At 35.7% G+C, this 25474-nt stretch overlaps 1 protein-coding gene across 1 annotated transcript in view; it reads left to right on the plus strand.

Moving 5' to 3' along the window:
- TNKS (tankyrase) overlaps positions 1-25474 on the plus strand; it is a 215073-nt gene that overhangs the window by 27051 nt on the left and 162548 nt on the right. Inside the window, exon 2 of the mRNA XM_015082858.3 lies at positions 4684-4908. Within this exon, the coding sequence (XP_014938344.2) occupies positions 4684-4908 (225 nt within the window). The remainder of the gene's footprint in view (positions 1-4683; positions 4909-25474) is intronic.

A 25474-nucleotide genomic window follows, 5' to 3' on the forward strand; every position in this document is an offset into this window, starting at 1 on the left:
TTTTATAGCTGGAAAAGCCTTTAAGAATTTTCATTTTGTAAATTAAAAATATAAAATTAAAAGCTACTCACTTTTTGATTTAGTTATGATGAAGTAAGTAAATGTGTATATTCATGTAGTCAACCGATATTTTATTGAAGCTATTTAGGCACTATTTTAGATGCTGGAGATACACACAGCTCATAAGGTAGTTCATAACTCAAGAATACCTCATTTTATGGACCATCTTGAGTGGGGAGATACGTAAAAGGCAAATAGATAAATGAATAAGGTACTTTCAGGTAGTGATTAAATGCAGAAAGAAAGTAAAAGTGAGTGATATTGAAATCACTGATGGAAAAATGTGTGTGCATGCATGGATGACTTTAAATTGGGTGGTTGACAGAGTCCTCTGAGTTGCTTATTAACTTTAGGCCGATAATTGGATGGCATAAAGAGCTAGCCATGCGGAGATCCGGGTCCAAGTTCTCAGGCGGAGCACAGTGCAAAGTCGCCTAGGCTGAAAGGAGTTTGTCATATTCAGGCAGGAGAGAGTGAAAGACAGAGTGAGGAAACTCAGACACATGGGAAAGCTCACAGGGGGGCCAGCTCACAGAAAGCCTTGGAGATCCTAAAAAATTTGTAGTAATACTTCATTATATGTGCTATGGGAACCCACTGCAGGATTTTAAGCAGGGAAGTGACCTGATCTGATATATGCCTTGAAAAGATCACTATGCCTACTGTGTTAAGGATGAATTGTAGGGCAGCAGATGTGACAGCAAAGTCCCGTTGGAAGGTTATGTGCTGTTAGAAGGCTGTATGCTGAAGTCTAGGCAAGAGATTATAGAAGTAGAAACTGAGATGGTAGCACTGGGGAGTAGATAGAATTGAGGCGTGTATTTAGAAGCACAGTTGTTGTTCTTCTTTCTCCTTCTTTCTTCTTTCTTCTTAATATCAGCACTGGGGGAAAGAATCACTTAACAAAATGAGGATAATGGTATCTCCCACGGAGTGTTATCACAAGGGGCTAATGCATGTCAAGTATTGGGCATATTTTTGACGCATATAATAACTTACAAAATGTTAGTTACTTACCATTATTGTTATTTTTATTATTGTCAAGAATAGGGCATGGTCTTTGGGCAAAAAGAGTTTTTCTGTAGAAGTTAAATTATACCTTGAGTACAATTCAGATTGGATGTCTGTTACAGCACATACTTGGTAAAGATCAGAGAATTAGTCTTAATTTTTAGTGACTTTTGCTGGATCAGAGAGAGAAGGTTTATTGATTTCCTCCTGTACTTCATAACACTGAGCCATAAATATACGTATAAGTAGCAACTGTGTATAAATGGCAACATTATATCTTTAAAAAGTTGTGATTTAGCTATTTTTTAAACATGTGCTAGTTCGATGAAGTGAGTCCCTGAAAATCTTGTCTGCAAGTGTGTGTCTGTAATGTTTTTGCTTAGGGACTATTTTCCTGCAAGTTAATTAGTGATAAGTTACTTCAAATTCTATGTACTTCTTTGTGATCCTAATTACTACTTTTATTTTGGTTCTTTAGACCCAAATAAGCAATTCAATTATAGGGATAATTATGACTACAAACCTTGTTTGTGAAAGAAAGGCCTTGTATAACCATCAGAGATAATGAATTCTCTTTATTGGTAAAAATAATGTATTTAACATTGTAGAATGATGAATAAGCAATTATGATTTGTACTCAATAGAACAGGTAGAATATATGTTTTAAGTAAACTTTAGGTTTTAAGTAAATGTTTCTGAATTACTAAGTACTAAATTTCTGAGTAGTTTAAATAGGGGACTGTTCTGTGTTGTGGGTAACAAAACCTCTGATTTAATAATATATCTCATAAATTCAAACCCAAATTAAAAGAGCTAACTTCTGGGGTGCCTGGGTGACTCAGTCAGTTGAGTGGCCGACTCTTGATTTCAGCTTTTGTTGTGATCCCAGGGTTGTGGGATAGAGCCCCAATTTGGGCTCTGGCTGAGTGTGGAGCCTGCTTAAGTTTCTCTCTCTGTCCCTCTGCCCCCTCCCCTGCTTGTGCGCACGCTCTCTCTCTCAAAAAAAAAAAAAAAGGTAACTTCTTCTTTGTCTTCACTGATTTTGACTGTTCACCTCTACCTTCTTTTATGAATGTATGTGTGTTACACAGTTACATATATTTTATACAAAATTGTGTTTTTATGTGATAATTAAGAAAACAGATAAAAGGAAACTGTAATCCCACTACTTAGTGATTTAGTCCTTTTTTTCTATCTGTATTTCAAATATATATGTATATATATTTTTTCTCCTGGATTTTGTTTTATATATTTTTAATCTAAAAGACTAATCTGAAAACACTTTCCCATGTTGTTGAATTTTCTATAATATCCTGTTTTTTTTCTTGCATGTATGGTTTATACTTTTTTGATGATCTTAACTGCAGTAAAATACACAAATTTGAAATTTATTAAATTTTATTTTTAAACAAAATTTACAATTTTAGCCATTTTTTAGTGTATAATTCAGTGTCATTAAGTATAGTCACAGTGTTCTGTAGCATCCTTTTAGTACAGGATGATGTTATATGAAAAACCATCATTTATTTAATAGAGAGTTTATTGTTGGACACGTGAACTGTTTCCATGATTGTCCATAAATAATGCTTTGATAAACATCTTGATGCAGAATCTTTGTTCAGATAATGCTATATTTTTTTCTAACATGTGGTACCAGGCAGCTCTTTCTGCCTATGAGTCCTGTCCCTGTGCTTTAATAAAACCACCTTTTTTGCACCAACCCCCCCCCCCAAAGTAAATAAATGAAATATGGTACCAATTTGCACTCACATTATCAATGTGTGAGCACAATTCCATTTCTGCACCCTCTTTCTGATACCAAGCATTTTTTTTTGTTTTTGTTTTTTATATTCTGCATATAAAAGTGTTAGTAAAAAGTAAACACACACTTTGCTATTTTGCTTCAAAGTTATAATGGATACTTTTTAAAATGCCAGTTGATAAGTTTAAAAAAATATCTATTTTAACCCATTTGTTAGTGAAGAAAGGAAATTCAGTCTCAGGTATTATTAATGCATTGATTAGGGAAATGTGAGTTTGCCATGGAGGCTTTATTGAAATCCACAGAGGGAAAATGACAAAATCTTCACGAGTAAGGAAAGTGCGTGTAGCCTGGTGGCAGAGTAAGGTTGTGCTAGTAGGGTGAGAAGCACACTGCAGTTAGAGAAATAAACAGAACCTAGCACCTGTAAAGTCGTGCAGATATTAAAAAGCAAACAGCAAGATGGTGATAGTTACATTAGCATGTAGCCTATACTTGGGTATTCCCAGTTAGTAGTACAAAATCGACCTCTTTTCACTCAAAATTTTCAGCTTAATTTGAAGGATATTTTCGACAGAAACCCAATTCTGACCTTGCAATACGTATCTGTGGAAACATAATCTTTTACTTTGAAGGCTTTTTCTTGGAGCCTGCTGTCCTGAATTAAATGAATTTCTATAGATAGTGTGGAGAACATATCTTGAAATAAATCTTTTTTTTTTCAACTTTTCTCATAGTTCTCATTTAGTTTATATATGCATAAAATGGAGAAAGGACTGTTTTAGTCTTAGTTTTACTTATGATGCCATTTTCTAACTACATTATACGGTAAGTAACAGCATGGGAGTAGTGATACTTAGACGGTAAAACCAAATAAAATTTAAAGTAGAGAAAGAATCATTAATGATATGTATTAACTTATAAAGATAAAAATACTAATGCTTATGGTTTTCTTTCTTTTTAATCCATTGTAATTTAGCTTACAATTTCATCATTGTACTAAAATTTAAAATTGTCGGTGGTTTTTTTTTTTCCCCTTCTAAATCCTCATGCTGGACTTGCATAATGTTATTGCCCTCTGACTTTTATAATGTTGTACTTCCTTCATAATCTTTACCTTTCTGAGTGTATGCCTAGTCCTTGCACTGCTTCAGATCCACTCTGGCTCTCCCCCCACTTTTTCTGTCTGAAAATTATGATACTTCCTACCAGTTTTCTGGTTCTGCATTTCCAAATGCCCGTGTTCCGGCTTCTTTGTCATATTGTTTCCTTAGGGTCGCTAAATTCAAGCTTGCAATGTTTTAGTTTGGCCATAAGTCCCAAGAGTAGAATATTTTGGCATTGTCTTTAATTCTTCCTTTTCTAACTTCTTGTCACCAAACCATTACCACGTATTTCTGGTATCCATATGTTCTCTATAATGTCGAATGTTGTACTTTGTCTTAGATTTGGTTGTTGGCGGTATTTAAGTAACCTTTATTTCTTAAAATATAGAGGTGGAGTTTATAGATACAATTTTTCTTGTGAAGCATGAGAGGAAAGTGGATGCCTTGGACAGGAGTCTTGTTCATTTTGTATTTCTAGAACAGTTGCCCAACACATAAAAGATGTTGAAGAAATGTCTTTTGAATGAACTGCCCAAAGACTTAAGGATCAACTTTCTTAGTTTAGAGTTCTGTAAGAGGAGAGAACTATTTGAATGGTAGCCATTTTTTTTTTCTTTACCCTTTTTTGCTACAGTATTTTAGGTGTTCATATTTGTTAATGTTATTAAAGAAATTCTAGTGTTTTGATTTTTTTTTTGTTTTGTTTTTACACAAAATTGCTTCACTATATATTTTCCTTTTTAGGTTTTGGAAGGAAGGATGTCGTAGAACACTTACTACAGATGGGTGCTAATGTCCATGCTCGTGATGATGGAGGTCTCATCCCACTTCATAATGCCTGTTCTTTTGGCCATGCTGAGGTTGTAAGTCTGTTACTATGTCAAGGAGCCGATCCAAATGCCAGGGATAATTGGAACTACACCCCTCTGCATGAAGCTGCTATTAAAGGGAAAATCGACGTATGTATCGGTAAGTATTATTTGATGGTATCTAAGCTGTAAGATCAATCTGACAGGTATAAAGTTTGAAATGAAGATTTAACATTTTTTCTCTTGTTTTTTTATTGTGGTGCAAATAGTGTTCTCACAGAATAAATAAAGAGGGCTTTATTACTTTCATTCTTAGAAGCTGTTTTTTTTTTCCATCAAAAGGGAAGTAGAGAGACAGCAATATAAAGTTGGTTAAGACCAGGATTCACAACATTAACTTTCCAAATGCAAGTCAGATGCCGACTGATGTGGAACTAAATTTTGATGGATTGCTATTATCAAATTTAGTTAATTTATGGTCTCTTTAAAAGACTGCAAATTTTCCATTCTAGCATCAAATACAAGCCTGTAAAATACAAGTTCTTACTGAATTGGATGACATATTGGGATGCTTTATGTTGATTCAAGGAAAGTCATCTAGCTCTAAGGCCAAATCTTTTTTCCTCATGTTGCTAAAATTGAACACCAGTTATTAGCACTGGAAAGCTTTGAGTGGTTCGAATACAGTAGTACAAAGCTTAATATTTTCAACATGTGCCATAGTCTAGAAAAAAAGCAATTTCAAGTAAAATTGAACTTTTCAACCATTTAAAATTTTGGGATTATATGAAATTATATCAATCACACTTCTTTCTCTTTCATATTTACCTAAATGTATATATATTTTTTAGATTTTACTTTATTATATAAAACCTTTCATTTTGAAATCTAAAACAAGCTTCTAGAAGTCATGCATAGTTTCTTTTGAGTGTATCTATTTCTTAACACTCGGGATGGTGGATGTTTGTTTAACCCATGGCAGATTGGTTTTCATAATTGTTGTCTTCTGGGATGGATAACAGCCATTTCAAGTTTAATCTTTCGTGTTTATCTTTATGATAAAACTCAAACATATATGTCAATTTTAAAGATATAGTGGTGGTGGTATTATTAAGAATTTCTCCCTCTTCATAGTCATCTAGTCCAGCCTCCATTATATTTTTTATTTTTCCTCAAATTATTGCAATGCCTGACGTACAGCTTCTTTACGTCATTGTCTGTCATTATCTTTTCTCCCTTCTACATCTGTTGACATAAGCCTTTGGGTACCCTGGTCCTTTTTGATCTCTGAGATACTCCATTTAAAGTTGTTTCTCCCATTTCCTCCCAAGTCTTTCACTAAAGCAGCCACGTCCTGGACTAAGTCATTACATAAAACTACCCTGAAAATCTGGAACTTATAAAATATCCTCTCTGACCACAAAACCTGTCTTATTTGTGGTAAGTTACCCATGTGATAATTATTTTTGAATTTGCTATGTATTCTTACCTAATGTAGACTTTGAACTTCCTACCTTCATCCCTTCTTGCTTTACCTTGTCATATCCATTGGATTCTTCTGTCATTAGTCACAGAATTTTGTATAGTTTTCACCCTCTTGAATTATTATCCTTTCTAGGCTTCAGTATTATGTTTTCTGTACCTGTACCCCTCTGAATAGCTTATCACAATTAATATTCTTTCCTCCTCTTCCTAATCCCCCTCCCAAAAGTACATAATGAAATGCTCCTCTTATCTAGGTTCTGTTGGAATAAGAGGCTAGATGTAGGACTTGAATGTTTACAGAATGGATTCCCGCAGTCCCCCAACCCCGTGGTCCTCTGTGCTTTGGTACATGTTGCTTTCCTTCTGGTTAAGTGCTTGTGTCTGAGAAAAGTTGAGGGAAGGAGAAGGGCACCTTCAAAACTGGAATGAAGATATAATTGAGGATATAGCTGCTATTAAAATAGTTATGGGAAGTAAGATTGGTTGTAGATCCTTCTGTACATTTAGTTAGCTTTCAGGAATCTATTAGGAAACCAAATATACCAAAATCTCTGATAGTTATGCTGTATATCATACTTTGTGAATTGAGAATAGTTAAAGAACTCTGAAATGTTTCTTCTAGGCAAATTTCCACTTTGGCACAACTGGATGAAAACTTGAGTCTGATGGTTTGGAGAGATTAGTGCACAAAATTAATTTTTGAAAGGCTTTTGCCTAGATGATGAAATGCTAGCCCGATTGTTTTCAGATTAATCATACTCCATATGTGAGGTATCATAGTGAATATTTTTGATATTTATAAAAGTAGAGCCAGGCCATGTTGTCGTCGGGCGTAAAGGAGGCAGCAGGATGGATTGCTTCAAAGCACGTGTTCTGGTCTTATATCCTGATGTGACCAGTGACCAGCTATCTATGAGACCAGGGGCCATTTAAGTGCCATGTTTATATGTGAAATGGGAATACTTGGGTTCTTGGGAGAATTAGCTGATAACACATTTAAAGTACTTAGAGGATCTGGTATAGTGAACATTAAATATTTATTGCTTTCCTTTTTTAAATTGAAATATAATTGATGTAGTTTCAGGTGTACAACATAGTGATTAGACAAGTTTATCCTTTATGCTGTGCTCACCGCAAGTATAGCTGCTGTAACCTTACAATGCTATTACAATAACATTGACTATATTCCCTGTGTTGTACCTTTTTATCCCTATGACTTGGTCATTCCATAACCGGAAGCCTGTATCTCCCACTCCCCTTCACCTATTTTCCCCATCCTTCATCCTCCTCCCCTTCGGCAACCACCACTCTTTTTCTGCTTGTTTGTTTGCCTTTTTTTTTTTTCTTTTTAAGATTGCACATATATGTGAATTCATATGGTATTTTTCTTTCTCTGTTTGATTATTTCACTTAGCATAATACCCTTTGGGTTAAAAAAAAATGCCCTCTAGGTCTGTCCATGTTGTAAATGATAAGATCTCATCCTTTTTTTTTTTTTTTTTTTTTTTTTTTTTATGGCCGAGTGATAGTCCATTGTGTGTATATGTATAGCACATCTTTATCCATTCATCTTTCAGTGGACACTTGGGTTGCTTTCATATCTTGGCTATTGTAAATAATTCTGCAATAAACATAGGGGTGCATGTATCTTTTCAAGTAGTGTTTTCATTTTCTTTGGGTAAATACCCAGTAGTAGAATTACAGGATCTATTTTTAATTTTTTGAGGGACCTCCATGCTCATTTCCACAGTGGCTGTACCAGTTTGTATTCCCAACAATTCCATGAAGGTTCCTTTTTCTCCACATCCCCACTAACACTTGATATTTCCTGTCCTTTTGAGTCTAGCCATTCTGACAGGTGTAATAGCTGTTATTACAGCTATTTTTAATTGCTATTATTAGTACTAAGATCTCAACCTGAATTGTGACTACTATGTAACATAGACCTCCTGGTTTCTTTTGTTTGCCCTTTATTGACTTTTTTTTTTTTTTAAAGGCCAATTTAAAATCCATCCCAACGAAACAAACAGAAACAAACAGATGCAAATACAAGAGTAACTAGTGGTTGCCAGAAGGGAGGAGGTCAGTGGGGGTATGGGTGAAATAGGTGAAGGGGATTAAGAATACAAACTTCAAGTTTAAAAAAACAAAAAGTCTATTCCATGTGTTTCTTAGATGCTTTTTTAGCTACCATCAGAAAGAACAAAATACAGCCTGAGATTATTTTTAAAAAATCAACTTTAAATGCTTGTGTAATTAAAACAGCTACTTAAGACCGAGGTTATGGTTCATTATAGTAATTCAATGATACAATTTTTAGATTCTGTCTAACAAACCTAATTTACTTTAGAAATCAATACTTTTTCTACCTTTAGAACTTATTCATTTCTCTCTACGTCTCTCTACTCCCAGATATAAAGTGTCCAAAAAATAAAAGACATCTTCTTTTCTGAATATATATTATCTGATTTTTTTTTAAGACTATCCAAGTGTTAGTGCTTTGAAATTCGTTGTAAAAGCCAGTTGTAGACACATCTTTTGCAAAGTTAACTGATACAAAGTCTGCCAAAATAATGGACATTTGTTTTTTGTTTGTTTGATTAATTTTGGCTAACTAGTATCCAATTGCTTTTCTGATTTTGGAGATTTAAAACTATGAGTGATCATTTTGGAGAGGAATATACAGGGATGGACTTGTTTTGATCAATCGGACACACCCCCTCCCCTTCTATATTGTAGAATTTTGAGTACAAAGACTTAGAGATATTTAACATTTTTTAACATTTATTTTTGAGAGACAGAGAGAGACAGAGTGTGAGTGGGGGAGGGGCAGAAAGAGAGAGTGAGGGAGACAGAGAATCTGAAACCAGCTCCAGGCTCCAGGCTCCAGGCTCCAGGCTATCTGCACAGAGCCCGATGCGGGGCTCGAACTCAACATACTGCGAGACCATCACCTGAGCTGACATCTGGTGCTAAACCAACTGAGCCCCCCGGGCACCCCAAAAGACTTAGAGATGTTAAGGAATTATTTATAGCAGCAGTTTTTTTTCCTGTGGTATCAGTAGTGGCTCTGCCTGTTTAAGGTAGACAGAATTGGATTTTGCCATTTCCGAGCGTATAGTGTTTATGACTGATACAGAGATCTGGCAAAGGTAGCTAAGTGGAAGTTCTAGTATGGGGCCTTTAATAAAGAAATCTCTTGAATCTTTATAGAATTCCAGTGCATCCACATTTATACTACACTCCCATCTGTGATTCTCAAGGGAGGGGGGAGAGAGCGTGTTTCCTTTGGAGACTTCTTGGTTCCTCAGCAGGCGTGGGACAGCTTGCTGACTTCCACAGCAAACAGTTTCAATGAAAATAGAGGCGCCTGGTTTTGGAACACCTGTGGGATTCTCACTGATTGGAATACCCAGCGTTGAGACCTGGAAACCCAGTAAACCAAATGAAAAATTCTCAGAGGGGAAGATTGAACAACCTGAATACATATCCCTGAATGAAAAAATAAAAATAAAAAGATTCCATCAGGGAAATTAAAGTGTAATATGGAAGAGACTTCCTGGGGCCAAAACAACCTAATTTTTTTCAAAGTGAAAAATTCAGTAGGTGAATTAAAGACCACATCAGTAGCGTAGGAGATCACATGTGAGAAATGCCCCCCACTACAGAACAAAATGTTAGCATAAGGAAGTCCTGAAGAAAAAGGTAAATAGACCTAGGAAACCAACATTATTTTAAAACCTTACATGTGACAGGAGTTTCAGGAGGGAAAAAGAAAATAGACAAAAATTACTGATAGAAGAGATCAGTAATAATTAAACAAATGATAAGCATAGAAAAACCCAAGTCTTGAGATTGAAAATGCTCACAGAGCTCTATGCTGTTTTGATGTGAAAAGACACACTGAGGAAGATATATATCTATATACGGAACTTTTCCAGGCAGAAAGAATAAGTTGCCCACAAAGGGGGAAAAAATTAAGCAAAGGACTTTCCACTTACAACATTGAAAACATGAAGTCAGTGGAATACTTTCTAAAGACTACTGGAAGAAAAGAAACTGTAATTCGCTTGATAAAGAGGAGTTCTTCAGCATTTTGGGAGTATGAAAGGCTGAATAGAGCAAGTGACATTACTTTAGAGAAACAAAGCTCCTGTCACTTGCTTTCTTTCCTTCTGTACGTTGAAATAATTCTTGACTTCATTTGTCTTACACGCAAAGGGTAAGAGGATCTTTCCTATATATATATATCTTACTTGGAAACTTCAAATTCAAACTGCTACTTAAAATCTAACAATTAGCACTTTAAAAAAGTTTTCAGGCTCGGGGTGCCTGAGTGGCTCAGTTGGTTAAGCCTTGGACTTCGGCTCAGTTCGTGGGTTCGAGCGCTGCGTGAGGCTCTGTGCTGACAGGTCAGAGCCTGGAGCCTGCTTCAGATTCTGTGTCTCCCTGTCTCTCTGTTCCTCCCCTGCTTGCTCTCTGTCTCTTTCTCTCTCTCAAAAATAAACATCAAAAAAAATTAAAAAATTTTCAGACTCAAAAAAATTTTTTTTCACGCTCACTGGCATTATATTACACTGGTTAGAGTCCAAGAGATGTGGGTCTTTGAACAAGGTCCTTATTCTCTTTTAGTTATTAAAATGGTAGTAATAACTGTACTTCATATAATTGGTAAGGGGATTAAGTGAGAGAATGCAAATAAAGCCTCTTCATGTAATATCTATATCTGGGTATATGCTCAATGCTGTAGTGTATATGCTCAGTGATTGGTAACTGCTCTTATGTTAATATAAAAATAACATGATCAGAAATAACATTCCTATTGTATTACAGAATATTGATTCAGATACTTTTATATTTGTTGAAAAATGTAAGAGAAAACAGATGAGATGATATTTTTCGAAGAAGTCTTTAAGCAAATTGGTTTATTAGGAAAGATTAGGCCAACTTTAATAGTATCATTTAATACCATAATTAAAGTCAGCTATTGAAATGAATTAATAAAAATGTTTAGCTACATTCTCATTTTTTTCTTATCCCAATTTAGAGCTTCAATTAATTATTTCATACGTGATAGGATTTCTGCCCTTTTCCCCCCTATTATTTACCATTTGGGGAGTCTTACATAATTGTGTCTTGTCTGTTCTTTTTCTTTGCCGTAGAAAAGGCATGCCTTAGTTTGTGAGCATTCAACTGGATAAAACTTAAGTTTATTCAATCAAATGTAATATATTAACCTGGATAAGATCCTGGTTCAGAAAGAAGTTAAAGCAGAAATTATTACATTATACAGTTTATGTAATTTTTATGTAATTACACACATATGTACGTGTGTGTGTGTGTGTGTGTATGAGAGAGAGAGAGAGAGAGAGAGAGAGAGAGAGAGAGAGAGAGAGAGAGATTAGGTGATAAATAACCCAGTTGATGACTTGTTTAAATTATGGGCTGATAAAAACGAACACAAAAGTTTTCAGCGATAGGGAGGATTTTGCTCTTAGCATAACTGAAGACGACTGTGTTCTGCTGCAAAGGAGCAACAAGACAGGAATCATGGGACCTCATGACTACTCTTGGATCTCGTTAGCAAGCACTTTGACTTAGGACAGATTATGGGGCAGATTACTCCCTGTGCCTTAGTTACTTTGCTTATCAAGTAGAAAGAATAGAACTGTTTTATTTATTTTTTACCTTGCTGTTATTTTATAGAGATAATATGAGATGGTAAAATCTCATATGAGTTACAATTGTACTTTTAAAATTTACAGCTATGAGAAGGGACCTGCTCTATGTAGTATGCGGCAAAATAATGGCCCCCAAATGTCCACATCTCAGTGTCTGGAACCTGGGAATATTTTATTTTACATGCAAACAGGAATTAAAGTTACAGATAGAATTATGGTTGCCAGTCAGTTAACCTAAAGATGGAGAGAGATCCTGAATTATCTTGGTGGGCACCAGGTATCACAGTGTTCCTTAAAATTGGAGAAGGGAGATAGGAAGGAAGTCAGAATGATGCATTGTAAGAAGGATTCAACCAGCCATTACTTTCTTTGAAAATGGGGAAGGGGGCCATGAGCCAAGGAATGCAGGGACCTCTAGGAGATTGGAAAAGCAGGGAAATGGGCACGCCTCGTTTTCCCATTGGTTATACCTTATGCATTTATAGTACAAAACTAAGCATGGGAAACTAGTGTTGGTACATTGTATAGTTCTGTGCCATTTTATCACATTTGGAAATTCATGTCATTACTGCAATCAAAATATAGAACTATTATCACAAAGATCCCTCTCATTCTACTTATTTATGGTCTATTCCCCAGCTTTCATCCCTAACCCCTAGGAACCACTAATCCGTTTTCAGTCTTTATAATTTTGTCATTTTTGAGAATACTAGAATCATAGGGCATGTGATTTTTTTTGAAATTGGCTTTTTTCCCACATTGCACAATGCCTTTCAGTTTTGTTAGTTTGTTTAATTGCTGATTAGTATCTCATGGTGTTGCTGTACCATGATTTAGCCCTTCACCAATTGAGGGACATGTTGGTGGTTCCCAGTTTCAGACTATTATAAATAAATCTTCTTTGAACACTTAACGTACAAGTTTTTACATGGATGTGAGTTTTCATTTTTCTGAGATAAAAGCTCTGGAGTGTGATTGCTGGATCTTATGTTAAGTGTATGTTTAGTTTCCTAAAGAAGCTGTCATACTGTTTTCCAGAGTGTTATATCATTTTCCATTCCTACTACAGTACATGAGAGATCTAATTTCTCTGCATCTTGCCAGCATTTGCTGTTGTCACTTTCCTTTATTTTAGCTGTTCTAATAGGTATGTAGGGATAGCTCAGGATGATTTCAATTTGTACTTCCCTAATGGCTAGGGATGTTGAATGTCTTTTCACAGGCTTATTTACTGTTTGTATATCCTTTCGTGTAAAATATCTCTTCATGTCTTTTGCCCATTTTCTTTTTTTAACGTTCATTTATTTATTTTTGAGAGAGAGAGAGAGAGAGAGAGAGAGAGAGAGAGACAGAGTGCAAGTGGGAGAAGGGCAGAGAGAGAGGGAGACACAGAATCTGAAGCAGGCTCCAGGCTCTGAGCTGTCAGTACAGAGCCAGACATGGGACTCGAACCCACCAACCAACTGTGAGATCATGACCTGAACCAAAGTCAGACGCTTAACCAACTGAACCACCCAGGCACCCCTTGCTCATTTTCTTAAAATGGAGTAAGAGGCTGTGTTATCTGGGATACATTCACTTGCAAATAACAGAATACCTCACCATTGATCACTTAAACAACAAATACTTATTTATTGTTTTCAAACATTTGGCACTTGCTAGGCATTTAGATTTATACATTGGTGAGTAAAACAGGATTTAAAAATGTTTATAGCATCAAAATAGATGGTGATATACTTGGTCCAAAAAAACAGTGATTTGAATATAAACTAAGAGTATTTTAAGTAACAAAATTGATGTGAATGCTCAAATAGACTCCTCTTATCTCAGATGAGAAAATGTTCCATTTTACATTTTTGGCAATCAAACAGTTGAGTTTTCTATAATCTTTACAATTTATCTCAAATGATTTAATTTTATTATTTGACTATCATTAATCTGATATTAAATCTTATGGTTGAAACCTTCTGATTAAGTATAGTGATTGAACTCATGGAATTACCTCCTGCTCTTACCGAATTCTGTTCATGTGATAAAAAATTCTGTAGGCCGTGATTTGGATGAAGTGAAGCCAGCAAGCCTATATTAAAGGAAGAATAATCCACTTTGTGTTGAGTAGATTTGATTGGAGAAGTAGGAAACTGGAAGCAGGATAGGAATTCTGGATTGTGGTTGGTCATAGGATCAGCTAGACTCGAGGGGTCTGCTATCATTTACAGATTAGAGGGCCTTTGTAAAGGGTCAGGCAGATGCATGAAGTTATGATAAAAACTGCATGTAAAATTGTCAGACTGCATGTCAGATGGTTGAGTCAGAAACTCAACCATTCAGGAGAACCAAGAGTGGAGATGTGAGGAACCAGGCCAGCTCTGGGGACTTCCAACAGCTCAGGTTTGTGGCCCTCCCCACTAGAATTCTCCAGTGATGTTAATGTGTCTTGGCTTCAGATCCACTCTGTGTTTCAAACCTGAGATAGAAGGAATCTGATGCCCAGCTGGAGTCAGATGTTGACTTTTAACCAATCATCTTTGTTATCAGAAGTTCTCAAGTACGGACGTGGCTCTTCCGGCCTCACTATAGCAACTGGGCGCCATTCCCAGAGAGGTACTGAGTGGTGAGGTGCAGAGGGTGGGGTGAGTCAGGGAGAGGAAGAAGTAAAGATGAGTTTGGTTTTGAACTTGGATTCCTTCAAATATTGAATAATAATTAACATTCTTTGAGCCATGTCATTATGCCTTAAAGGATACCTTAATACTGTTTCTGGGTGACAAAAAAAAAAGGTATTCTATATAAACTTCTGATTTTATTGTGTGTGTCCCATTGGACTTTGTTTACAAAATACATGTTAAAAGTTAAAATTATTAAGTATTTCAAGATGGTGACAGCAGAGCATTAAACCTAGCATGGGGCCCTGTGCAGCTGCACAGGTTATATGCCCTGATCAGATCATACCTTTGGCCTGGTTAAAGTGCTCCACAAAGAGTTCTCATTACACTTGAATGACATCTTAATCCCTTAACAGGGCCCTCTTTGGTCTGGGTCAGACCTCCACCTACAGCATGGACTTAATGCCTGTCCTTCTCTCCCTTTCTTCATGTTGCAGCTACCCTGGTCTTTTCGTCTCTGGAATGAACCGACCATGCATCTTTCTCAGGGTCTGCGTACTTGTTCCTCTTGCCTAGAACACTTTCCCCCCAGATTCTCACACATAATGTTAATTCCTTGTACTTTTGCTGGGATGCTATCATAATTTCTTGCCCTGCCCTGCTTGTCTGGTTTTTCTAACCATGTTTGCTTTTACCAACCATGTTTCATTTTACTTAAGAACTTATTGCCTGAAATTATATATTTGCTTAATCATATATTTGTCTGTCACCTCTGTGTACTCTTCCCTACTCTGTGCCTGAGTAGAAACACAGGAACTTTGCCTTATTTTGCACCGTTTCCAAGTGTATATACCTCTGTGCCTACTCAGAGTAAAATGCCTGCTCTATGGCAGAACCTTGTTGTGGTTTTATTTTGCATTTCCCTGATGAGTAATCTTGAGCATTTTTTCATGTGCCCTTTGGCCATTTGTGTATATTTTTTGGAGAAATGCCTGTTTGTGTCCTTTGTCCATTTTTAATTGGATTGTCACTTTATTGTTGAATTGTAAGAATTTTTTATATATCTAGGTACACGTTCCATCCCAAAAACATGATTTGCAAATATTTTGTCCCATTCTGTGTTGTCTTTTCACTTTCTTGGTAACATACTTTGCAGTGAAACAGTTTTTAATTTTCATGATTTGATTAATAACATTAAAAAATCTACTTTTTCTTTTGTTGTTTGTGCTTTTGTGTCATAAGAATGAATCCTTTGCCAAATCCCAGGTTATGAAGAGTTAATCCTGCTTTTTTCTAAACATAGGGAACATTTCTTCTGCGTTTTATAGTTTTAGTTCTTTTTTTTTAGGTCTTTGATCCATATGGAGTTAATACTTGTATACGATGTGAGACAAGAGGTCCAACTTTGTGGGTATCCAGTTTTCCCATTCAGTTCATGTTTCTTTATAATTCTTTTTATTTCTGTAACCTTGGTAGTAATATACTCCTTTCATGTATGATTCTGGTTATTTGAGTCTTCTTTTTCTGAGTCTGTTTGGCTAAAAGTCTGGCAGCTTTTGTTACTGTACTTCTGTATAATTCCTTCCTTTTTGTTGTTGTGTTGTGTTCCATCATGGATGTAGTCCAGTTGACAGACATTTGGGTGCTTTCCAGTCTGTGGCTGTTACGAAGAATGCTGCTGTGGACATTGGTGTATAGGTCTTGGTGTGAACGTATTGTTTCATTTCTTACGGATGGATGCCTAGGAGTGGGATTGCTAGATGGAATGATACATCTATGTTGAACTTTACAAGAAGCTGAATTTTCCTGATTATTCAGGAAATTGAATAATCTGAATGTATTAAGCATATTTGAATGCATTAAGCAAATTGAATAAGGCTGAATGTATTAAGCATATTTTCATCTTTATTGGTCATTTGTGTATATTATTTTGTGAGATCTCAGTTCAGATCTTTTTTTTTTTTTGTATGGTTATTATTGAGTTATTATTGGGTTGTGGTTATGGGTCCTAAGATGTGTGATTATCATAAGCATTATTGTGAATGCTTTCTCCTAATCTGTGCCTTACCTTTCATTTTCTTAATGGTGTCTCTGGACAAGCGAAGGTTTTTAGTTTTGGTGAAGTCCAATTTGTCAATTAAAATAGAAAAGTATTTGGTGTCTCACCAGCATTGGAATGATAAGGTAAGATTTCTATTAGACAATTATTCTTAGGTTAAAAGCAGTTTATAGGGAAATAGGATTATAATTTTAATTACATTGCAGAAATGCAGGAAAGCAGTTTTGGGTTTAAGGGTTTCTGCTTGAAGTGCATTATAACAATTTGTTTAGGACTTATTTTTAAAATTCAAAATGAAAGAGTAAGCTACTCCATAATGAAAAGTGAATATATTTTATAGGTCAATTTTAAGATTTAAGAGTAAAAGTAAGGTGGACCTTCTTTAATTAGAAAATAATTATCTAAAATATGCTTGCTTATTTTTGAGATACCATTGTTTGCCCCTACCATTTGGAAGTATGTTTCTAGAATTTAAGGAAGTAGGTTATTTTAATAGCTTGTTGCCTGAAACCTTCCCATGAAGGAAGGCTCATTAATTGCTTATAGTTAAACATTTTTTCGCTTGTGCTTTCCCTCTGCTTTTCTGAGATCAGAGGACACATAGACATTCTCTGAGCTATTTCTTCATGTTGTTGGCCTTGGTAGAATTCTCATAGTTTTCCATATTTCTGCAATATCGAGACAGGAAATATGAGCAAAGTTGCAAATGCTGATCTTTTTAGTCTGGTGTAGTCTAACAAATCTCCAGTTCTGGAAGTAAATGGTCCTCTGTCCACTGAATATATTTACTTCCTCCTTTTCCCACCCAACAAAATGTGAGTGGGAGCAAAATATATAATTTCTGAGCAGAAGTGTTAAGAACCAAGGTATAGTTTACTATGTTTTGTTTTTCTCCACCTTGGTTATGTGGGTATCACATTTTAACATAGAGCTGTCTTCAGCCTGACCTGTGAGTAAGGAAATTCCCCTGCTGTCACTTTCTCAACTCGTGTGAGTGAGAAATGAACTTAATTTTGCTAATAAGCCTATGAGATTCTGGAGCACTTCGTTACTGCAACATAACCTAGACTAGCCTGACTGAAAACACTCTGTGAAATTGAATTCAAGTAAAGATAAACTATAAAGAAATGATGATTTAGGAAGAATGACTTGTTGGGATGCCATTATGGAGAGAAATATCTTGGAGTTGTTCCCCAGGTAAACCAAGGTCATACACACACTTTAAAATACCTTCCTATTTATTAGCATAAACTATTGGTATGTGCATAGTGATGAATTAAATTAAAATGGCTGAATAAAATTAAAATTAAATTAAAATAATCAAAGTGTATTTACTTCCTAATGCAGCTTTAAGACCAGGGGCCAGTCTCTTAAACTGAATCAGGTAAGGTGTGAACTTGAGTATGCTCCAAATAGGTTAGTGCCTCGTTGTATGCTTCTCTAGTATTCTACTTAGATCATACTTGGTCATTCTCTGTGATAGGGAGCTAACAATAATCTTATTCATTCTTGTATTCTTATTGCCCATCACTGGTACTAATACTGCCCATGACTGGTACTAGTGTGTGTGGTACGTTCCACGTACACCGATGTGTGTGGGGTGACAAAGCAGTTTATAAGAAGATAGCATTGTTCTCTCTGGCCTTTTTTGCATTAAGCCTGTGTTAATGGGGATAAGGAAGCCCAGTAATTTTCCACCTCTTCTTGATTAGGTGATATTTTGAAGTGCTTTTATTTTAAAGATCGGTGAATTTGCAGCATGTCCAACATTTCCATATTCCTGTACAAGACACATTTTATGGTCAGGTACAAATTATGGTTATTTGTCAAAGCATTGTTCTTCTTCAATCGGCTAGGGCGCTGAATATTGATTCCAGTCATGCATTGACTTCTGTTATAGTGGTTTTTCTATAAAGAATGGGCAGTTTTGGTTGCCACTTGTGGATCAAACCTTTGAATTGCTGCTGTCAGGAACTGAGAAATTGAGGTAGGGAGGGAGAAGAAAGAAAAAGGTGACGGTGGCAAATGTACCAGAAATTGCTGTGGATGGATGATACTTAATAAAGTGTTTTCCTTTGAGGCAGCTCAAAGTACTTAGCCAAATTAATTTTGCTAATATTTGTATCTTATGCATGAGGCAGACGATTCATCTTACCTACCATTTTATCTGTGAGGAAAGGAGAAAATTGTTCATTTCCAGCAGTCCGTAAAGCTGATATAAAGTTGTTATAATAGAAGTGTTTTCTTTATTGAGAACTGAAAGTTCTGTCTGCTTAGTGGGATTTATTTAAGAATATATTTTAAGGATAAAGAATTAATTTCATTCTTTAAAGTGTGCCGAATAAATTCTTTTTTATTTTTAGGTTAGCTTTTTAGATTGTATAATATTTAGCAAATTTAAGTAGCAATCTTTACCAGGCTAGCCTTATTAAAAAAAAACAAAAAAAACCCCAAAATCTTAAGATAATCTATTTACTAAAACCTAAACCACGTTTTTATTATTGTAATTCACTCCTAAAGTAATATCCCTCTCATGATTCCCAGGTAACGACATTTTTTATTTATCTGCTATCGAGAAAAAGATACTTACTTTCCGTGTATAAATTCTATTTTAAATGGAGTTTTGCCTGATCACTTCCATGGTTACCTGTCCTTTTATGAAGTTAAAAGCCCTAGAACTTGGAATGGCCTACATTGGGGGTCAGGGAGGGAAGGGTGGGATCAGTGCTGGACTACTCCAGGTACATACATACCTCCTGTTATTTTAAACATAGCATGTCAAAGTTAACAACTTTCTTGGTTTTGTCTTAACGGTATTATTAGAAGTAACAGATGTTCATTAAAGAAAAATTAGAAAATACACCTATAACAACTGTCACATCTTGTTTTCTGTCCAATATGGTAGCCATTAAATAAAATTAGTTAAAATTTAAAAACTAAAAAATTTAGGGCCTCAGTTGCCCTCGCCACATTTCAAATGTGTAATAACCATATGTGACTATTGGTTGTCCTATCAGTGTGCGGATTATAGAAATATCCATCATTGTAGGGATTTCTATCGAACAATATTAGACCCCACAGTACCTGTGTATGTAATCCTTTTTACAGTAAAAACGGGATCATTCCATGCATACTGTTTCTTATTTTTTCACTTTGTGATGCGAACATATTTCATTATCAGTGAATATTTTTATCTAATCTCATTTTAATGGCTGTCAAGAATTACATGGAAATAACCATTATTTTTAAATCAGTCACCTATATTATACCATTTATAATATTTCTGATTTTTCACTTTTGTTTTCTAAATAGTACTATAGAGAATATTCTTTTCTTTAGATATATGTGCAATCCTTAATTATCTTAGCATAAAGTCCTGGAAAGCCACAAATTCTTAATAAGAATGAAATTGTAACTGCTGGAGATCTCCACTTGGGTTCTTGGTTTAATCTGTCACATTATGTATTTATATGTCATTCATAAATGAGCTGGGTTAAGGAAAGTCATTTCTCACATCTTCCTTACTCTTTGCAAAAATTCATTGAAAATTCAGTGAAGCCCTTGAGAATGCAATTCTCTTGCTTTTGTTTCATGATTGTCTCATTTCCCTTTTCCTGCCAGAATACCTCCCGTGGGCTTTTTTAACATCAGTTCCCCATATAAACTGAATTGAGATCTTCTAAACAACTCTCAATATAGCATTTTCATAAAAAGTAAAAGTTGGCGAAATTCCACACTTGTATCCTTAAAAAGGAGGAGAAGAGCTAAGGATGATGATAATTTTTCCCTTCTGAAAAAAATCCCCACTGACACCAAACACCGTTATCTTGATAACTTGCCCACTTAGGTTCAACTGCTTTCAAGAAAGTTAGAGTATTTATACATTTACTATAAATCTGAGACTACTTTAGTAGGCATTCTGGTTAATGGTGGTAAGTGTATATATTTATATATAAAGTTTTGTATTTGTCCAATTGCATTTTATTATAATTCCCAGAGTGAATGCCTTCGTTCTCTTAAGGCCTTAAGGAATATATCAAGACGTTTAAATTACGAGGAAAAGGGTCAAAACCCAACACAACAAAAAAAACCTCCTATAGTTTTTGAAGTGGTGCAGGGATTTGCTTATTGCTCAAGTCTGTCTATTAAAGGAATTAATTATACATTTGCATTTACTTTTAGATTAACTGTGGAGGTCCGAAATGATCTGGATTTCAATGAGATGTCTGGCGTAAATTTGTGTTTGTATGAAAATGGTATTTGATGCAAATGGCCCATGGAATCAGTCATTTCTCCCTTTACATGGTTATCGTATTATCTGAAACGTGTTCATATTAAAGCCGTGTCCTCCCTTTGTAAAGTTCCGTGGTAACTGAGATTGCAGAAGCAGGTCCAGATGGGAAAGAAAGATTTACAGCGCCCTTTTCACTCCTCATTCTCAACTGACCCAAACTATATAGAAAATTATTAAGTATAGTAATTGCAGTTCCAGGCTATAAAAAAATGTGTACTCTTCGTCCTTAAATTATTGGAATCTGTTAATTTTCTTCGTATTATTTTTTTAATGTTTATTTATTTATTTTGGGGGAGAGAGAGCGAGGGAGGAGGAGAGAGAGGGAGAGAGAGAGAATCCCAAGCAGGCTCTGTGCTGTCGGTGCGGAGCCCGATGTGGGGCTCCATCTCATGAAATGTGAGATCGTGACCGGAGCTGAAATCAAGAGTCAGACGCTTACCTGACTAAGCCACCTGGGCGCCCCTCAATTTTCTCTGGGGTGTCAGACTCTTCATCTGTAACCCGAATCCAGGATTAAGTGTGTAAACCTTACCGTGAATTGTTCCATATTTTTCCCTTAGACATGACAGATACAAATAAGACATGAAGAAATCCCACACTGTGTCCAAATGTATATGTTTATTTTGTGTCAGGCCTGAAAATTTCTGAATTTGCTCTGTGGTACAAGTAATCAGGGTTAGAAATAGAGGACATATATTTTATTTTGCCTTTCACTTACGGTGCCTGTTTGGGGGCACAGTTTTGAGTGTTGGTCTTTAGAAAGAATATGCTTGATCATAAGGATTGAGGGAACAAGAACAGGAAATATTTTAGTGGGTCTCTAAAATGGAACCCTAGCTGTCATGGGTGTTATTTCTGAACCTTGGTTTCATGGTTTCCCACAGGGGGATTGTTCAATGGGATGAGAAAGAGGATGCTGGTCATGGGAGCAGTAAATAAAGTTATTTAGGACAAATACGTAGATGTGCCTTTCATAATTCACCTAAGGGTAAAAAAGCTTGAGTTACAGTTCTGGGGTGATCTTGCTTGTACTCATGTAGAATAAGGCAGAAATTAAATGCCGGACTTTAGTATTAGATATGACTTCTACTTTTCCACCTATAAACTGTCATCTTGGACAGATAGCAAATTTAGTTGCTGTGAGCCTCAATTTCTCATTTATAAAATGAGCATCATGTTAGAGGAAGTTAAGTGAAATAGTAAAGCAGGTAGAGCCTCGGTAATTGCTCGTTTGCTTTCACTCTCTTTTCCCTTGGGTGGCAACAGTAAGGAGTTCTTACAGCTGGGTTTTGTGTAAGCTAACTTTGGATAACTGTCCATTACCATATGCCATTCTTTGTTACCATCAATGCAAATTAGTTTATGTCCTTTGTTTCATATCCTGTGTAATTTTTTAAACTTGAATTATGATAAAACATGAAATCAGTTGTTGTTTTTCCTCAGTGTGGGGGAAAGGAGCTGAGGTGGGGTGTGAAAATGTGATTGAGTACTGTTATTAAAAATATTGCTAACATTGGTTGGCCAGTGTGTGGGCAAAACAGGTGAAAGGGACTAAGAGGTACAAACTTTCAGTTGTAAAATAAGCCATGGGGATGAAAAGTAGAGCAAAAAACAGAAGAAAGGAAAGAATATTGCTAATGGGATCATTTATCAAATCCAGTAAAAAACAAAAGTAAGTTTAAAAAAATTATTTGGTATATTTCCCCAAAAATGAAGACGTGAAAGAGTTACATTCTTTGTCAAATGTCATACATTTGTTGTCAGAACAACAGTGCATTGAAGTTCAGTCTGTTGAATCAGTTCTCAGAGGTATAGGAAAAAAATAGTGGTGATATATATATATATATATATATATATATATATATATTTTTTTTTTTTTTTTTACTTTTTAATGCTTATTTATTTGTGAGAGAAACAGAGTATGAGCAGGCGAGGGGCAGAGAAAGAGGGAGACAGAATCCGAAGCAGGCTCCAGGCTCCGAGCTGTCCGCACACAGCCCAATGAGGAGCTTGAACTCAGGAACCTCGAACTCACAAACTTTGAGATCATGACCTGAGCTGAAGTCTGACACTTAACCAACTGAGCCACACAGGCGCCCCGTAGTAGTGATATAATTTCTTAAACTAAAGTTCAAAGCAAAATCAGAATGTTAGGGTACAGGTTCAATCCTGTGTTCCTTGAGGCAACTGTTTCTAAATATGTAACTTTAAACCTTGTACCTAGTGGCACTAAAACGAATTTTAATTGGCTATAATGTTTTATACTAATGAGGAGTTTGCCTGGAATACTAAGTCCTCGAGGACTTGAGAGAGGGGAGGTGGGGTGACAGTTTAGGGAAGGTTTTGGAAAGGAGGTAGGGTCTGCCTTTCTCTTCCAGAGACAGATTGGGAAGCACCTTTTTCATGTGGTCATTGTCCCTTAGAACTGTAAAAAAAAAAAAAAAAAAGTAATCCGTTTAGAAACTTGTGTAGTTAGACTAAAGTTATTTGCTTTGTTCCTTATTAGTGTTTCATTTAGTAGAGTCTAGCCAAGGTTTAGAAAAGTAATCTCCCCCTAAATAAAAGGAAGCATAAAACAATAATTGACTTGGCACAAATGAATTCATTGTTCCTAGGGCTCTTCCTACCATTTTGCCTTTATTTCAGTCCAACAGATAGATTTTTAGCGCTTTCTGTGTGTATGATTCTGTTTTTGAAAGGCAGGTGAAAAGATCCTGATTGAAGGGACAAGGTGTTTATTGCATCCCTATCATATGCCGAGAACCAAGCTAGGTTTATATATAGTGTCTCACTTAATTATAACAGCAATTCTCTGAGGTAGGTAGTGTTTTATGAAAGAGGAAATTGAGATTGACGGAGGTGAAGTAACTTGTGTAAGGTCAGACAATTGCAAAATACAGAACAGTATTTTAACACTCAGGTTTGTCTGACTCCTGGGCGGTACTTTCTTTTAGACTTGACTCTCTGGGATTTCCAGGTAGAAAGAGTATCCTTTGTTAGACTCATTCTTAGATTTATTTTAGGGCCTGCTTTGTCTTAAATTGTGGTTTGCGTGAGCAGATAATGCTGATTTCACAGATGTATTGTGGCCTGGCTTACCTCTATTATAAAAAGGATATAATTGACCTGGATCTAAAAATCTACTATATATGCATATAGAATCATCTGTTTCTAAGTTACTCTGGATACAATGGGCCTTTTAAAAAGTTCTTGACTTTCTATATTTGTAGGTGAACTTGATAATGGGAGCAGATTCTAATTGGAGGATTCTTTTATCATAAAATTTCACGCCAAAATTTGATTGTGAAAAACTCCAATGTGAATTCAGTAAATTTTTATTTACTTGGCTTAATTGTTTGAGTGAGTAAATATTTTTTAATGTCTTAAAAAAACATAGAACAGTTTCAGGTGTACATGATAGTGATCCCCACAGTCAGTCTAGGTACCATCTGTCACCAAAGTTATTACTGTTAATACTGTGTAGTATTTAGTGTGCACCCCATGCTGTACTTTACACCCTGGCGTCTTACTTCTTTTGTAACCGGAAGTTTGTGCCCTTTGCCTTATTTATGCTCCTGCTTGCTATATGCTAGGCACTCTTCTAAGAACTCCTCAAATATTTATTCTTTTTGTCCTCCTAATAACTCCATGCGGTGGCTACTGCTATTTTCTTATCTGCAGATGAGAAGATGGAAGAGCAGAGAGGTGCAATCACTTCCTAGGGCCCCAGAACTAGGAGGAAGGGAATTGGGATTCTAACCCATGCAGTCCCGTTCAAGAGGATGGTCTCTTAACCCAACTATGTTCTTAACTGGTTAACTGTGACGTTTTGTCAGTAGTGAGTGAAGACGACTTGCAGAGAATTTGATTTCTTTGAACTTTTTTCCAAAAAAGAAGTGCAGCCTTATTTTGTTTCCAGTGACGTACGTGGAGAAAAGTAATAAGTGGGTATCTGATTAGGCACAAAAAGGCAGGTAGTTCATTGAGGTGAAATTAAGTAATGTATCACAAGTATGCTAGTCCCAGATGTTGACAGGATTCTGAATTTTTGGTGACTTTGGTATGAAAGGCAAAGACTAAAAAAGGTATGATTAAAAACTTGGACTTTGACACAATAGAAGATTATTTCTTGACTGTTTCTTTTCGACAGTCTCAGCATTATATAATCTGGATCTGGGTTCTTTCTCACATGTACTTGTTGCAAATATTTTGTTCTAGTCTGTGACTTTCCTTTTCATGCTCATAACTGTCTTTGGAAAAGTGGTAAGTCTTAATTGTGATGAAGTACAATTTATCAACTTTTTTTTTTATGGGTAGGCCATTTTTATCTTAAGAAATCTTTTCTCTCTCAAGGCCATGAAGATTTTCTTCCATGTCTTGTTCTACAGGTTTTATTGTTTTAACTTTTATTTTTGAATTTATGGCTCATTTGGAGTTAATTTGTTTCTAAGTGTGAGGTAAGAGTCAGACTTTGTGCGTTTTCTTTTTCTTGTCTGTGTAGGTAACTGTTGTTCCAACGTATTTTATTCAAAATATTTTTTTCCATCATCGTGTTACCTTGCTGCCTGTATTTTTTTTAAGTTTATTTATTTATTTTGAGA

Source organism: Acinonyx jubatus, chromosome B1, assembly GCF_027475565.1.
Source record: "Acinonyx jubatus isolate Ajub_Pintada_27869175 chromosome B1, VMU_Ajub_asm_v1.0, whole genome shotgun sequence".
Taxonomy (NCBI): Eukaryota; Metazoa; Chordata; class Mammalia; order Carnivora; family Felidae; genus Acinonyx; species Acinonyx jubatus.